This window comes from Tyto alba, unplaced genomic scaffold (assembly GCF_018691265.1).
Source record: "Tyto alba isolate M040663 unplaced genomic scaffold, T.alba_DEE_v4.0 Super-Scaffold_13, whole genome shotgun sequence".
NCBI lineage: Eukaryota > Metazoa > Chordata > Aves > Strigiformes > Tytonidae > Tyto > Tyto alba.
The window spans coordinates 42618912-42636251 of NW_024881275.1; the positions used below are offsets into that span (position 1 = coordinate 42618912).

A 17340-nucleotide genomic window follows, 5' to 3' on the forward strand; every position below is an offset into this window, starting at 1 on the left:
ACTAGTCATCTGAGTTTGCTGTACCTTTAATTCAGTGATAATGAATACAAAATACCAGCATTTTACAAAATCATAACAAAATACATTAAAAAGTTTTGAGGCAGGCCTGCACATTAAACACTAATTAAGAGTTCTATATTCATCAACCTGTATTTCCTTTTCAATATGTTCACACTTGTCATTTGCGCTATAAAATTAATTGTTCCCTTTTTAGAAACCAAACAGAACTGCAAAACCTTACTTTTCCGTGTTCAAGTGTAGATACTTCAAAGTGTTTCACAATACCGAAACTGTATTTATTAGTATTCTTGCATCAAAAATACTTGTATATATACCTTACATACGTACCATAAAACCAGCTCCCTGTAAATTGTCATCAGTAGTGCTCTGATTTCATGGCAAAGCAATAACACTGGAAGTACAGGGAATTTCCTAAGGATTAAGACCAGATAGGAAGAGGATGCTGCAGTCTGTTAACCCCAGCCAGTCATTAATGCCAAGCAAATACCTTGCTTGGAGGTCATTATTGCTTTCTTATATTTAATATATGATCTTCTTAAGATTTTTTGAAAACTATGCTTTGGGTTAGTTTGCTCATTGCTGCTTTTCCTTTAGGGTTTCTTGGATCAGAAATTACAGTGAAAACTTAGTCTGGTGGAAACAAAGTATTTCGTTAAAATTAAAGCACAAACATTAAGTCTTAGATGACATTATTTTAAATATATTGTGCAAACCTTTATATTTTTTTCACATTAAAATTTATTACGTATCTCAAATTGGGGACAAAGCATTACATGTTCTTCAAGTCATAATGTGCTTAATGACCTGCACAATACACCTGTCTAGGAGAACAGAAATCTGCTGAGTCTTGCTAATTCCTACAGCAAATGTTCTGTCTCACACAATTGACACTTCCAATGAGGACAACTTTATTTGATGTAAACAGTTAAGTTACCAGGCACCCAGTAAGTTTTGCCTAAAGCCAAAGTTTGCATTTTACCTGATTGACATAAGAAACGTACAGATTCTGCTCCTTATACTTGTAAAAGAGAAGATCAGCTGGGTGTTGATACATACGCACTTTCTGAAGGATCTGAAGGATTTTAACTTTTATGTTTAAGAGAAAAAATAAAATCTTTCATTTAAAAACATGTGTGTCAGACCATAGTTGGCAATGTCTTCATTTTAACTAACAAATAAGATAGGTGACATAGCCTATTTAGAAGGTATCATCTCTGCAAAATATAGTTTCCATTAGCCGTAGAATCTGTGATGTCTGCTCTCCTCAGCTGCCTGTTCGCCAGGAAACTTGCAGGAGCTTAATGATGCTTAAGTTTTATTCCTCTTACGATTGACAGGTATTAACCAAAAGGTTTAAAAATTAAGGAAAACAGAATTAGAGAGGCACAGATCAACAGTGAGTCCATATCAGTTATTTTTTTTCAAGCAAAAACTGGGAGTGTGACTGAAAAAGTACTGAATTGTGTGAACGCTTTCAAGTGCTAGGGCTTTTGTCATTTAAACCACATCAGGGTACATGATGGGACATGCTGGTTTGGCCAGTAAAACAAACTAAACAAACTTCTAACACCACTCCAATTAAATTGTTCAAACACAAACCAAACATAGGCAGCCTAAGTGGAAGCTCAGTTTGGCCTACAGCCTGTTTTACTGTCAAGCAAGCTCATCAGCTATGCCCCAGGGCACGACCTTCCCAGAAGTAAAACTCATATATGGTACTGTACTTTAGGAAGACAACTGGAATACACTTGGAATGGCAGCAAATTAACAGAAAACACAACAAATCCGAATGACTAAATCAAAATAGATTTCACAGACTGATTGCTAATAATCATCCAGTGCTTGCATGTGTTGACAGAGAGCCAGAATAATACATCAGATGCTTAATAGCTCAGATGTTTATCTCCTACTCTTTCTTGATCTCTCTACTTCCTCCTTACAGATAATCGACAAGGGTTTTGCTTTGCTGAAGTTTTACAGACAATGTGTCAGATGGCTTCAAGCAGCCGGAATGTTGTCACTAAATCTGAGTGCTGCTGTGATGGAGGCCGGGGCTGGGGTAACCAGTGTGAGCTCTGTCCTCTTCCCGGAACCACTCAGTATAAGAAACTCTGTCCACATGGACCTGGCTATACTACAGATGGAAGAGGTATTCACAGGGATGAAAAGAGGCAGAAAAGGGGAAAAGAATATGCTCGCATACTTAAGAAAATGCAGAATTCTCTTTGAAGTTCCTTCAAAGAATTTCCTGTGAAACAACAGTTTGATTTTTAAAATGCTGCTGAGAGACCAGAAATTAGAAACACCTTTAAACAGTAGCTGCAACCACAATACTCACAGCTGTGCAGAATTTTCAGGGCTAGGATCTAAAACAGGAGGTACCAACCAGTAACTAAAAGCTAGAAATGATCCCAAAGCTTTTGTATGCTGAAAAGTTGTGCACATGGCAGAGGCAACAACAGCTCTCACTGAATGCTTTGCAGTTACTATTTCCACATGGGAAGCAGAAGCTAACATACTTTTTTAAACTGTGAAAAATTTTTGACATCATCTAACTGGTCATAAGAATATTTACTTCTGTGGCTTTAGTATTTTGAGTTAGCAAAACTAGAACCTGAGTAACCAATGAAAAAGCAGGAAGATTTTGATACAAAAAACAATAATGAAAGTTTGAAGGATGTTTGACTTTGAATTCAGATCCATTTTTAAAGAAAAAAATGGTAAAGTTCCTATCTGAAACATGATGATGATGAGGAACTGCAAAAATGGATGAGAAAAAAAAGTCGAATTTAAAACTGAAAGATGACATATTTAATATTTTCTGTACAGATATTGATGAATGTAAGGTCATGCCAAACCTTTGTAGGAATGGACAGTGTATTAACACTATGGGCTCCTTCCGATGCTTTTGCAGAGTTGGCTATACCACTGACATAAGCGGCACATCTTGTACTGGTAAGATTCAGCATCTTAATCATGAGTTATTTTTTTGAATTGGAAGACAATGACTTATCAACCTCTGTAAACATTTGTATCAAAGCAGGTTTTTCTCTTTGTCTCTTTTCTATCTTTTCCTAATATACACTTCTATTTTTGTATTTCATTTGGGGATGTTGAGAAACAAGCTGTACTGGCAATATTCCTGCAGGAGAATGAGCACTGAAATATATTTCAGCCATATAGCCATTTTGACTGACAAACCAGCTCATTACTTCAACATCTACTGATTTTTTCCCACTTTCCTGTTGGCTAACACCTACAAGTATACCAGAGTATGTCCAAAAATAAATACTTAGTCCTCAGATGGAAATATTAATAATGCTGTCACTCTAGTATATTACTCTTTCAAGACACTTATGTTGTCACTGTAGTGGTAACTCCATAGAAACTCAACAGCAACACAGTCATAGAGAAAGAAATAGGAGTTCTGAACAAATGTAAATTGGGGGCTTCTACAAATATTTTTCTCTTAAATACAGTGCTGTTTAGAAAACACCCTTCAAAGACAGACAAATAAATCAGTACAACAGATATTTATAATTTTCTTTCTTTAGATCTTGATGAGTGTTCCCAGTCCCCTAAACCATGCAATTTTATCTGCAAGAACTCAGAAGGGAGCTATAAGTGCTCTTGTCCACGGGGCTACATCCTTCAAGAAGATGGAAAGACATGTAAAGGTAAATAGAGTTATGCACAGTAACTTTTAATTTTGTTGCACCTTGACTTAAATAGTTTTGAAATGCAGCATTTTTATCAAGGTAGACTAAATGTACCTCTTTTTTTGTTGACTTTTTCTTAAGAGAACAATATCTTCTACTTTTAGATCTTGATGAATGTCAAACCAAACAACACAATTGTCAGTTTCTCTGTGTCAACACCCTTGGAGGCTTCACATGCAAATGTCCACCTGGTTTTACGCAACATCACACAGCTTGTATTGGTAAAAAAAATATTAGTTTTCTTGCATTAGTTTTTCTATAAGAACAATGTTCTCAATTCTCATTCATTTATTTTGCTCTGCATAAACAGTAATAATACAGAGCAATAACATCAACAGATTTTGAAAAGCAACAATTATAGCTACAGAAAAATCAGTCTGTCCACCATTTATATTTTCTCTTAGTAAACAGTTGTACATACCATGTATCATATACATGTGATTATATTCTAAGTATAACCACATGAAAACAAAGAAGTATTAAAATCTGATTTAAAATGTAGTTAAACAAAAACAGACTGCATTTTCTTTTTTAACAGATACAGATGTCTTTAAGTCTTACGCATATGTATGAATCTTGCCAACTGAAACTATTTTAGTTCACCTAATATAGAGGTGCAGCATTTTTACACTGTGAGCAATTACATATATGGGTCTTTTGCACTCATAACTGAATTACATCTTGCACTTCCAATTTATTAATTACTTATAGCTCTGAACGAGTTGTCAGGTCATCTGACATATAAATATAAAAAGCTACATTTTCAGAAGAAACTGTTGCACTTCTGTGGATTTTAACCTCTTAAGAAATGTTATATGAATATGTCTAAAATCATGCCACAACATACACCAACCTTCTTCTCTGTCCTCTGCATTGTTAAGACAACAATGAATGTGGTTCTCAGCCATCACTTTGTGGCTCAAAAGGAATTTGCCAAAACACCCCTGGAAGTTTTACCTGTGAATGTCAAAGGGGATTTTCTCTGGATTCTACTGGATTAAACTGTGAAGGTAACTAGCAAAGGTCGCATTTTGGTGCAAATCCTTACTTCTGTGTTTAGTCAATCCTGTGGTATCAGAGAAAGATAAAACAGAGCACCAGCCATAGTAAAAGTAAACACCAGATAGAAACAAGAATGTATTTGTGTAATTCTAAGCGTAATTGTATGTAAGAACATACTGCCCAAGTAATTTTTACACAAATTGGGAAAAAAAAAGTGACTTTTTATCTGAACTCTTGGACAACCATTTCCAGGCTGCCATTTCAACTCCACACAGGTTTATGCATCTAAAAGTCTAGTTGTTTCTTCTTTTTCATTTTCTTACAGTCTAAACAGAATCTCTACAGTTTTTGTTTCAGCTAATTGTAATCACTCACCTGAGGGTATCTAAGATTACGTTCTGAATTTCATACTTTAAGTCTTCTACCATATAGATAACAGATTCAGAAGGGTAATTCACTACAGTTAAAATTATACTGTTGAGCTTCATCTCTCTGTTGGCCTGAAAGGGAGCCCCAGTCAGGAAATCTCTATTTGAGGGCTCCAGACACTCCAGTGGGCCTCAGATACTGAGCAAAGAAGAAATTAAAAGACAATCCTAGGCCATATGGCTGCTGAGAATTAGAAATGCAGAGGTATACATGCACGAATTTATGACATCTCAAATTGTCAGCTACTTTGATACAGCATTTAAAACAGGAATTGATATTTAGAGCCTATTTCTAGAGTAACAGTGCAGAATATAAGCAGCCAGAAGTTTTAGAAAGCATTATCTTCTGTCAAATTGCTTTGTTCTCATAAAATAGATATATCCTTATTGTGTTCTTTACCCAGCACCTACGACACAAAACACTAAATTATACATGTCAAAGTATTTACAAGATATGTACACAAAGAGCACATCAGAACTGCTCTATTGCCATTACTGATAAAATAACAGCTTTCAGTACCTGGCATAACCGTTTTCTACATCTCGGGCTTTGGGGCATCACAATCCTGTAAACTTGTTTCAAACTATGGACTACTAGTGTGTAACTTCGAATCTGTGATACCATGCATGATTTTTTACTCTCTACTAGAACTGCATGGTGTACCTGACACATTAGGCTGCTTACAATCTACATATAGCAGAAGTATTTCAGATGACTGAGTTTTAACATTTGTTTTTCCTGTGTGGCTTTCTCCTTGATTTACACATACCTCAGAGACTTTTTAGATGGATTTTTCTTTTTAATTTGAAAGGCAAGCACTTACATCAAATTTGGTATGTATTCCTCATATTCAATCACTTCGGTATGTTCCAGGAATCTACATAGTTGGTTTGAAAACCGAAATAAAAAATCATTCAGATTCTAAATATTACATCAAAGCAACATCATGTGGGATTGCCAGGAATAGTGTTTCTTCTCCAAATATGAGTAATGTAAAGGCTCAGAAGCTCCAGTCAGATTGATAGATAGAAAGAACTATTAATTGACTTTAAAGCTTTCCAAAAGACCAATCTGAATGGTGCTTCCATCTTACAGCAGTATTGCTCCATCATAAATTATTATGATCAAAGTGAGGAACATATTTGACAACATGTATAGTCGTGTGTTCTTTCATGTTCTATTTCTCTCCCAATTGCAAAGATGTGGATGAATGTGATGGAAATCATAGGTGCCAGCATGGTTGTCAAAACATCCTGGGTGGTTACAGATGTGGATGCCCACAAGGATATATTCAGCATTACCAGTGGAATCAATGTGTTGGTAAGGAACCACAGCACAGAGTGCATTTAAACAGCAAAGATGTCACAGTATTTATAGTGTCAACTTCCAGGTGAGGACTAGCATGGGCAGGACAAAGGGTATTCAGACACAATTCTTTTTTTCCTCTTTCCTCCATCCTTCCATACTTACTCTCCCAACATAAATCAATGACAGAAAGTAACAAGAAAGCACATGCATCCTGTTGAAACTCTGTGTGACAAGTTTTCCTAATAAGGCATAAATTCTGACTCGCTATTTCTTGGAAAAATCCTCATCTTATAAAGGTAGAAAGATGTTAATTGAATTCCTGAAAGCATCAATGTAAATACCTCTTCCTGGGGAAAAAAAAAAAAATAAAAAGGGAAAAAAAGTCCCACCTTTCATCAGTAAGAATCACTCACCATCATTAGAAATTTCAGAATACTACAGAATAGCATCTATAGTGAATGGGGATGAATAATAATAGCATAAACATTAAGGGTTTCCTACTTCCAAAATACAGTCTTAAAGCCAACATTAGTTCTTTGGGCTAAGAACAGGGGCGAATTAATCAGCTTGGCAGTTTTATTGTAGGTTTAACTCATTCAATCCATCATTTCTTTTCTGTGTTTCATGAACTAAGCTAACTCCCATACCAAATGAAATGTGGGAATTTTCTTTTTAATGAAAACCAACACACACCCAAACAATCCCATCCTGTACCACCGTAACAACCTATTAACCTTTTCAAGTTTGCTTTCATGGTTCTTTGTCAATGGTGTCATAATCAGAGGATGTATGTGAGCATTGCCATACTTTTCTTATAGGCTGATCTTAGACATATATACTATTTTATTATACCTGGTTTACATTAAATAGCACACCAGGCAGTTTTTTTGAGGTCCTAACCACCACCAGCACTCCTTACCTAATACTGCTTTACAGCAAAGACAGAGAAGAACTGGGGTGGGAGTGACAGGAACACACAATGAACAACTTCCACAAAACTCCAAACCAGCTACAGTCTCTGAATGTTACAGATAGTTCTCAGAATAATGAGTCTCCTAGTAACTTCAAACAAGATTGGTAAACCATGCACTAATGGTATTGGAGAGGAAAACACCTACAGGGAAACAGTACCTTGGTAAGATAAATGAAATAAGCAATACATGCCAACTATCAAAAGCATGAACTTCCATACAAGTTACTTTCCTCACTCGTTTTTCACGATATAGTGTGGAGCCAAATCAGTCACACTGACTGGGGGAGTCATTTTCTTTGTATCTTAATTCAGCCCCCACAAGGTGAAGACAGTACTTCCTTTTTCATTTTGGTTGGCTGTTTAGGTTGTCCTTCCTCTCACAGAACCTGCAGGTTTCCACTACAAGTACGTGCTAACTTTGACCCATTGCTAGGTGCCCAGGAACACTATCATGGTTGGAGTATGACTGTAGTTCCAGCTCATTTCTCCTCTGTGGACCTTATATGGTAGGAGTGCACCCTGCTAGGGGAAAGAGGACCCCTAAGCAAAACAGCAGACATACCTGAAAACATGGGCTAGCATTGAGTCAATATAAGGTTAACAGTAGCAGTATCCTACAATATATTTATAGCCCAGCTATAAGTGTTTGGGACCTTTGCCAATGTACATTTTTCTTCAGAGAACAAGTCAAGGATGTAGCAGAGCCCTAGGACTTGCAGATACTCTGATTTGTTAGCAACATCATGCTTGCCTGATGTCTATCAGATTAGAAGATACCAGTATACTTTTGTTTGCTTACTAGATGAAAATGAGTGCTCCAATCCTAACGTGTGTGGCTCTGCTTCTTGCTACAACACACTTGGAAGTTACAAGTGTGCCTGCCCATCTGGATTTTCTTATGACCAATTCTCCAGTGCATGCCATGATGTCAATGAGTGTTCTTCTACCAAGAATCCCTGCAATTATGGTTGTTCCAACACAGAAGGTGGTTATCTTTGTGGCTGTCCACCTGGTTATTACAGAGTTGGACAAGGGTGAGTATCTCTACAGTCAAAGACACATTCAGAACGCTTTAAAAAGACTGGACCCTAGTCAGACTGAAGAGCAGAGGTGCAAATGAAGGACAGGCTAGTAAGGCATCCTTGCTACTACCTTTGCATGCAGTGTCTGTAAGCTAGAAAAAAAGACATGTCTGTACATGCAGCATGACGGTCATTTTAGATCTAGTATATAAGCAACATTAAACAATTTATTCTGCTTTCTCCCCCAGTATTAGCACAACAACTCCTTCACAAACCTGCTTAATTAGGACTGTTGCTGTGTAAGGATAGGTACCATCTGTACTGAGATAATTAAGGGTCTTAAGCCACACTAATCAACCCAGAACATTAAACACAAATTAACATTATTCTGGTACATGACAACAGATAGATTCTTTAGTTCCAAAGTTCAGAGTAGGTTGGTTTTGTTCTGTTTCGTTGTAAAACTTGCAAATGAAAATTAGAAAAGCCTACAGGCCTTCAGCCAACGGTTGTATTTCATTCAGTATGCCACACTAGTGTGACGAAAATTAATGCACAGATCTCCTGCTGAGGAAACAGAAAGGAAGGGAATATAGACACTGTGGTACAGATCACATACATTCACTTTCCATTTAACAGGACCATTCATAAAACTGGAAGAAGTAACTAAAACAGATGTTTTTATTCAACAGCCACTGTGTCTCAGGGATGGGATTTAACAAAGGCCAGTACCTGCCACTGGATGGAGATGCTGATAAAGAGAATGCTTTGTCCCCTGAAGCATGTTATGAGTGCAAAATCAATGGCTATTCCAAAAAAGACAACAGGAAGAAGAGAAGCGCTAATGGCACTGTACGTAACAGAGTAAATAAGCACTAATATGTACTTCAGGGTATCTTCAGAGATACCATACTCAACACTATCAGAAAACAAAAGGAATTTTTTAATAGACCACATTCAATGGCAAAAATACTTTTTCCCCTGTCTTAATGGTTTTCATACTTCGGTCCTGTTGGCAGGAATGATGTGACAATCAGAAGGACATCAACAACTATGAACAGATGAAGGTTTTAAAGTTTGTAAAGAATCCTTTGTAATGCAAGATGTGGTCTAGTTCCTCAAAATATATTCAGGGAAATAATCTTCCTGTAATTATAGAGGTCTAGGAAACTGGTCATGTCTGCAATCTCTTGTGCTGTCAAGAGCAGATTGGACAGCATTTTACGTTTTGGGACAACTAAATAGATCTTCTTACAGATCATTTTAGTCTTAAGTGTCTATTCCATGGTTGCTCACAATTGTGAGGGACTAGAGTCCATGGCCTAGCTGATGCTCTTACATCCAATATTTGCAGAATTGCTGAGAGTATTAGGGAATAACACTTCAGATTTAATTTTTTTCTTACTGCATTTTGTGGGCTTATGAAAGTAAGTTATGAGATACTCATGAAAGGACAGCTCTACTATTTACACCTTCAGATGCTTTTTTTTTTTTTTTCAAAAGTTAGAAGAGTATACCTGTACATGTGTTATCTACATTATCTGTGTCATAGGATATTGTCTTGTAGCATTAGCTCTGGTCTTGAAATCTGCAGTAATGAGAAACTGACAGTTTAGAGGTGGGGGCACACACAGATTTTCCTTCAGTAGTACAAGAGCTATGTAATGCAAACAAGCAAAATGCAAATCCTCAACTAAAATGGTAAGGTGTGCTAGCCACACAAGTTACATAGAAAGAATGGGGAAACAAGTCTCCTTTCTAAAAGGGTGAGGACATGAAATAATCCCAAAGCTCCAGCCTTAGTACACACTACTTTGCACGATGCCGACAAAGGCAGTTCTTGTATTGGCAGAGTTTCTAAAGAAGCCAGTAATCCTGTAATTTCTGCTCTAAAGGATATCGTATTGGTACTTAAAATCTAAATGTTTGATTTTCCCACACACATCCACACTTCTCACAAACATCTCTTTTTCCATCCTTACTACTACCCCCATTGGACCTGTTGCAGTCTGAATTTTGTGGTCAACACACCACAGAATTACATGGATGTTTTGAAAAGCACTTTTCTCATTGCACAGTTAATTTCATATGTAGTTCATAATTGTTGCATCTTGTTACTACATTTTTGTAATAGCATTAACCTGTTCAGTTTCTAGTACTAGAACTACATAAGCAGTAAAAGGGAAAGGTTTCACATCCGTAAAACTGTTTGAGAAAAGAAATAATCTCATCACTAATGACATCTGTGGGTTGCAGTATTTAAGACTATAGTACTTGCTCTTGTCCACAAATTTTCTTTGTTTTCACCATGTGTTTTTAATTACATTACATATAAGTACATACATGTATTCACATGTGATTGGATTTCCCTCAGAAAGAGAAATCCTTTGCTCTTTACAAGCGTGAAAGTATCTTGATTTGTAGGCTAGGTACCTCGCTTGATATCAGGTTTCCTAAAGAAGACTACAGCCTTTATATTTTTGTAGAAGCACTTTCAAAAGCTGTTGCTTGTTAGATGGCTTTCCTAGGAATACATTCTTATCCCCCTGCCCACAGATGTGTTCACAGCTAACACCTCTGGACAGTTTCACACCTGCAGCATATCTATACTGAAGCTTAAATTAAAAAAGAACACATGACTCATTTGTCAGAAAAACAATGCTGGGACTTTTTTGCACACTCCTTTCAGTGGTCCAAGTAAGATGTAATTGGACAATGTGACATACTAGCCTTTGCTGTAGAAGGCTAACAATACGGCATTTCTCTCCTTATTTCAGTTTCCTTTATAATTACTGTACTTCCTCATCACCAAATGCTGAGTCTGCTTGTTTTTAGAAGCCAGGATTCATTAACAGTTTTATCAGAAGTTTCATGGAATTCCCATAGAGTGTTGTGGTATGTGTTTCTGTAATGTTCCCCACTGAATTTGATCACAAGAACAAGACTGTGCCTCACATACAGTCTTTATTGCAGTAGTAAACATAGGTCTCTTCTTTACATGGACTTTTTGCAAGCATGAAGCTAAACAAATTCTGAAAAGAATCTGAAACCTCAGCCCGCTTTGTAGACCTGATGCTGTAACTTTAATTATCCTGTTAAGCCTGTGTGAGAAGTCAAGATTTACAGGGTGTGTATATGGAATCAAGCACTTCTCCCATGTGAAAAGAATTAGCAATTGCTTCTTTCATAGCTAGATTTTCACAAATGCAGAAACTGTTAATATTAACAGATTATTCTCTTAATGCAAGCATCTGTTCTCTTCTGCTCTAAACAATCTTTCCTCCTTCAGATTGAGCAGATTAGCTTGGAAAGTCTCGACATGGATAGTCCTTTGAAGATGAGAGTCAACATCTCCTGGCTTGACAACAAGGAGCACATCCTAGAACTCATGCCAGCCATTGAGCCTCTTACCAACCATGTGCGCTATGTCATCTCACATGGCAATGATGATGGCATCTTTCGAATCCATCAAAGGGATGGACTGAGTTATTTGCACACAGTTAAGAAAAAGACAGTGCCTGGAACTCACACACTGGAAATCACTAGCATTCCTCTATATAAGAAAAAGGAGCTAAAGAAACTGGAAGACAGAAACGAGGACAACTACCTCCTAGGAGAGCTTGGGGAAGCTCTCAGAATGAGGCTGTGGATAGACCTCTACTAGCCATCTTCCAGACTGAGTTCCAGTTCTTCAGTCACTTTTGTTCACCTATCTACCCACCTGAGCATATCTGCTTTTCAAAGGCTTTGAAACAGTCACTGACTTTTGGGGGAGGAAGGGAAAGGGGAAGGCCTCTTTCTTCCCATCCTGCGGAGACTGCAGAACCGCCCTTGCAGGAGGGTAACTTAAACTCCGCCAAAACTTTGATTACTATGGCGATCATGGTTACTGTATCTTTTATATAACCTCAGTTTAAAGTATATTAAAAAGTTAAAGTTCAAGAAGTCATATGGCACTAAATGGCACAAAAATGTGAGCTATTTTTTTCCCATTAGCAGTCTGTAACACTTTGGGTATTTTGCTATAGTTCCTAAATAAAAAAAAAATATAGAAGCTTATTTATTTTTAATGCAGTAATATATGGAGAAAATAACAAATTATGTAAACAAAAAGGGAAAATTGTTTTTCTTTAGATTTATAAATTTGAGCTATAACATTTTAGAGGTACTTTCTTAATTTAAAAAAAAAAATAGATTTGAAAGATATTTCCTTTTGTATTTGGGCCGGTCATCCAAATAGTATATAAATAATTTTAAAATGTATCAGAGGTGAAAGAGGACTGTAGTACATCTTCTGGACATTCTAAAGTGCTCTTGTGAAACTTCTGAGGATTCAAAAAAAAAAAAAAAGAAGTGGAGTCAATTAAAGGACAAGAATTACACTATCCGTCTCTGCAGACATCATATTTCACAGCAGCTCAGTAGGATTGTATTCGCAATCAGCCACATCAAATAATGGAATAAGAGGCACAACCCCACTGTAGCAAAATACCTTGACTGCTTTTAATACCATTAGAATTGCAGAACCAAACTGTACTGTACTTCCTTCCAATAACCTCAAGGAACCACACATGCAACCACACCTCATTCTCAGAAAGGGTGCTCTACAAACTTGCATTACTGTAGGCAGCTGAAGAAAATGTCTCTCTGAAGGGAAGACGTGATGTTTCATACTGTTTGGTGCTGGCTTGAATTAATGGTGCATTTACTAAAAACTGAGAGCTGTATCAGGACTGCCATATGTGCAAACTAATTATGCAGTGCAGACAAGGAAAATGTGTATTTGAAATCCATTTGTTAGAAGTCTCATTAATACTGTAGTTATACACCGTACGCCTCATTTTATCATAGCTTATTTTGTAAGAATGATGTTTGTACAATGAGTTGACATTTAGTTTACTTTAGTAATTTTTTTTTAGAATGTCGTACCATTATGTGTTAAGTGTATGTCTCAATGGTGCTTTTTTTGACAGCTGGTGCCTGTAACTAGTCATGTAACAGAATCTCATATGTGAAAATAGCCAAAGCACATGCTGACTCCAGGATTGTTTCAGTCATGTATCAGTGCTGACCAAAAGTGATACCAAGTTATACTCAGTGATTTTTCTTTTCTTTTCTTTTATTGAGTTTGGGGATTTTGAAAAGAAAAAGAAACTTTGTACATTTTTAATCAAATGTTTGTAAGAAAAAAAGTTTTGTTTGAAGGCCTGTATCAGTAAGACAACACTTTTCTTGCAATAAAGCTTATTTTGGGTAGTTTTTTTCTTTGAAATGTCTGTGTTCTTTACACAAAATAAGCATCTAATTGTAAATCTGAAGGACTGCAGAACAGAAAAAGGAGCTGATATGGGCAAACTCTTCCTCACTCACATTTAAGGTTATACAGCATTTTATGACTGTTTCTCTATCATGACAGAGCTGAAACACAGTAATTAAACTGTCCTTACAAAGTTAAAAACTGCCTCAACTCTCTCAAAATCTGTCATATATTAGGTTCAAGTGGTCTGGCCTTGCAAAAGGTTTTGCTTATCTGTGTAATGAGGGCCAAAGGACCATCACAGTTTAAGTTTGATAATTCAGCTCTAAAAAAAAAAATCCCCATACATTCAAGAGTAGGAGTGTAAAACCTCCATCCTACCTGAAGAGCAAAAATCTGGTAAGAGCATCAATTAAAGTACTTTTGCTTGCTGGCAGTCACTTCCTCGAGTGCCCTTCAGTAAGGACACAGTCAAACACAACAGTGCAAAAATGTTTTGTCTTGAAGAACAAAGTTTCTACAAAGACCTCATTACATAAGCCACGCTGTCTTTTTATTCCATTCAGAGTTAAAGTGATGGTTGTTTTTGATGGTCATTTTTAAGTAACAGCCAACACTGACTGTATGTTTTTGTCACAGCAATAATAGCCAGAGAAAGGGAAATTGAAGACATGGGGTTAAGTACTGAATTAAGATGCAAAATGCTTGTTTTAGATGTACTCTTTAGTTTCTGAATATGAGACTTAAGACAGTCTGCACCAGCAGAATTAGCCCTACATGCTCCATTGCTGTTCTGGAGGAGCGGCACTTCACAAGTTACTTGCTTTAAAAGCCAAATTGCAGCTCTAAGGTTCTAATTACTGGATCCAGTAACAGTGAGTCTCCCTAGTGTTTGAGAACTTTATTCAGCATAAAATTGCTCTTCCCTATGTTTTCAAAGATCCACGCTAACTTGCTTCTCCTGTCACCCCGCTGTCCCTCTCCCCTGAAATATTCATAAAGTAATGAAATACAAGTTTTTCAATAAATCATACACTTAAATTTCACTCAAGAAATAAAATAATCAGGAATTATTGCACTGTAATTATTTTCATAATTACTGATTTATTTATGAGAGTTATTTACCTTGGGTGTTTCTTGAAACCTACTTATATATTCAGATTTATCTGACATGTAATAGTGCACCAATTTAAGTAAGACACTATGAAATTGCCTGGAACCAGACTTACTTGACATGATCTTCAGATACAGTTGTGCAAGTTTCATTATGATTCAGAGCTGCTTCTGGGTAAAATGACTGACACCCACAGAAATAAAAAGACGTTTAGAGTTCTGATAAATACATCCAGTACAGCACTGACTTAACAACACTAACATCTAGTTTCCAAGAAGGCTACTCTCCATCCAAAATGGGAGCTTCCCATGAAACACTTACTGCAAGAAAAGCAACAGACTGAACCCAGTAGAACATTCTCCTTTGTTGCCAACTCTCAAAAAATGAGAGAAAATAGTAGCTATGCTCTTACTAATGACTCCTCCGAGCTACAAATTCTGGAGGATTTTATTGGTAGAGATTATTTGCATGTTCTATGTACACTTAGTAGATTTAAAGTCTTTTCTTTCTAAGCAATAAACTCATCAGATAACACCTGTGTTAATTAATCATACAGCAAGTACAAAGTACAAAAACTACCTTATCCCTTTACTAGAAAGCCAGCATTGTCCCCTACCATCTTAAACTACACAAGACAATTCACACTACCCAGAAGGAAGTCACCCCACCAGCTTCAAATGCAGATGAACAAATATCTTGTACTAAAAGTCCAGGCAAGAATTTCTGAGTACATCATGGCCTTTCTTCATAGCCACAGCTCTTAATTTAACCATCAGTAATACTACAGCAATTCAAACATCCAGTTATTTCATGTTCCTTCTCTAACACGATGGGCCAGTAACAGATTTTCATAGGCTAGGCTCTTTAGTCAGCATTCTAGAAAGGACTGTTTTTCTATGAGCTTTTATTAGACTGACTTGGACTCACCAGTTAAACTTTGGTGCAATGAATGTGACCTGCAGACTGACCACTGAAGAACCTGCCTTTGTGCTAAATCCACAGAAGAATTTAGGAGTGGCAATGTACTGCAAAACCAAATACTGCAAAAATCTCACTGCCTTGTGTTTCTTAATTCTTCCCGTATGTTATAAATGAAGCCTAAGCACCTAAACTAACCAGTGCTGCAAAACAGACATGTCTTAAATCCAAGAAAAGGGCTGGATTTATGAACTTCACTCTTAAGGGGCTGAAGATTCACAACTCTACAATCACATTTCTTAAAGCAGGAGAGAAGGAAAACATAAGACGGCAGAAGTACAACATTTTGTATCTAAAATAAAATCCTAGTCCATAGTGAGACTGCTTATATATTTGACACCAAATTGCTATAGCAGAGATAGGAAGTAAGGTCTTTGCTTCCATAGCCTTACAGAACTGATGTAGGAGGTGGTTTCTCACATAACCTGTAAAGCTTGTTCCAAGAATGCCAACTCTATGTCAGCATGGGTGGTCACAGCAATGTTTAACCTGTGCATTTGGACATGATTTTAGTACAAGCAAGGCCTCCACACTGCTTGGGCTTGTAGAGAATGAGGTGTTTTCACCCATGGCCAAAACCGGATCTTGAGACACAAGGAATGCCATCAGAAACAGCTGGTGGTGTGCTGTCACTTTGACACCTCAAAAAGTACTTGTTATCCAAACAGGGATTTTGAGGTTTAAAATTCTTAGCCTCAAGGCCAAAGCAGGAGCTCAGCAGCACTTGAATGCATCTAAGCGTGTCTGCATTGTACTACAGGATACCCTAAACAGAAGTGCCTAGAGCTAGCTCAAATCTAGCTAATCTTAGAAACCACTGCTACAAATGACACTGTGAAGAAATTATGAGAAAGTGACAGAGTGAATATTACCCATAATGAATGAGAAACACAGGACTCTTCCTCAAGGGTCTGAATTCCAGTCAGTCATATGAATAGCAATTGAATAGGCTGAGGCACTAAAACTGGGAAGCATACATAGATCTATAGTAACTCAAGGAAACAATACCCACATATTTAAAAGTATAACCATTCTGTTTTACCATCAGGAGTATTAAACCAAAGGGCAAAGCTAAGACTGTCAAAGTCCAGACAAGAAAACTGTTAGACTGGAGCACAAAGTTTCTACTCTATCTGAATCAGAACAAAACAAAACAAATAAACAAACAAACAAAACCAAATAAAACAAAACACAAACAAAAAATAATGAGAACAGAACTGTAGCAGTTTTTTGGTGTACAGTACATTTAAAAATCCCATGTCTAAAGATTGTTCTTGCATAAAGTAAATCTGAAATACTTTTATTATGTTTCCATTAACAGTAACATGTCATCTATCTTTTTACTGCTGGCAATCTTACATTACTGTACTTTTATCCAATTCTGGTGTTTCTATACTGCTTATATACTTACAGAAATGCCTGATATTTCTATACTTCATCCTATAGTATTTCCTGCCCAGTGTAGACTCAATAAAATCCTGTCAGTTGCCACTAAGATTTGCTCTGGGGCAAGACTA

The 17340-nt window shown here is 36.8% G+C and overlaps 1 protein-coding gene across 1 annotated transcript in view; it reads left to right on the forward strand.

Moving 5' to 3' along the window:
- FBN2 (fibrillin 2) overlaps positions 1-13736 on the forward strand; it is a 181645-nt gene extending 167909 nt beyond the window's left edge. Inside the window, exons 57-65 of the mRNA XM_042787813.1 lie at positions 1964-2170; positions 2851-2976; positions 3576-3698; positions 3845-3961; positions 4622-4750; positions 6372-6491; positions 8255-8486; positions 9167-9326; positions 11764-13736. Of these exons, the coding sequence (XP_042643747.1) occupies positions 1964-2170; positions 2851-2976; positions 3576-3698; positions 3845-3961; positions 4622-4750; positions 6372-6491; positions 8255-8486; positions 9167-9326; positions 11764-12138 (1589 nt within the window). The 3' untranslated portion in view covers positions 12139-13736. The remainder of the gene's footprint in view (positions 1-1963; positions 2171-2850; positions 2977-3575; positions 3699-3844; positions 3962-4621; positions 4751-6371; positions 6492-8254; positions 8487-9166; positions 9327-11763) is intronic.
- The last annotated feature ends 3604 nt before the right edge of the window (positions 13737-17340 follow it).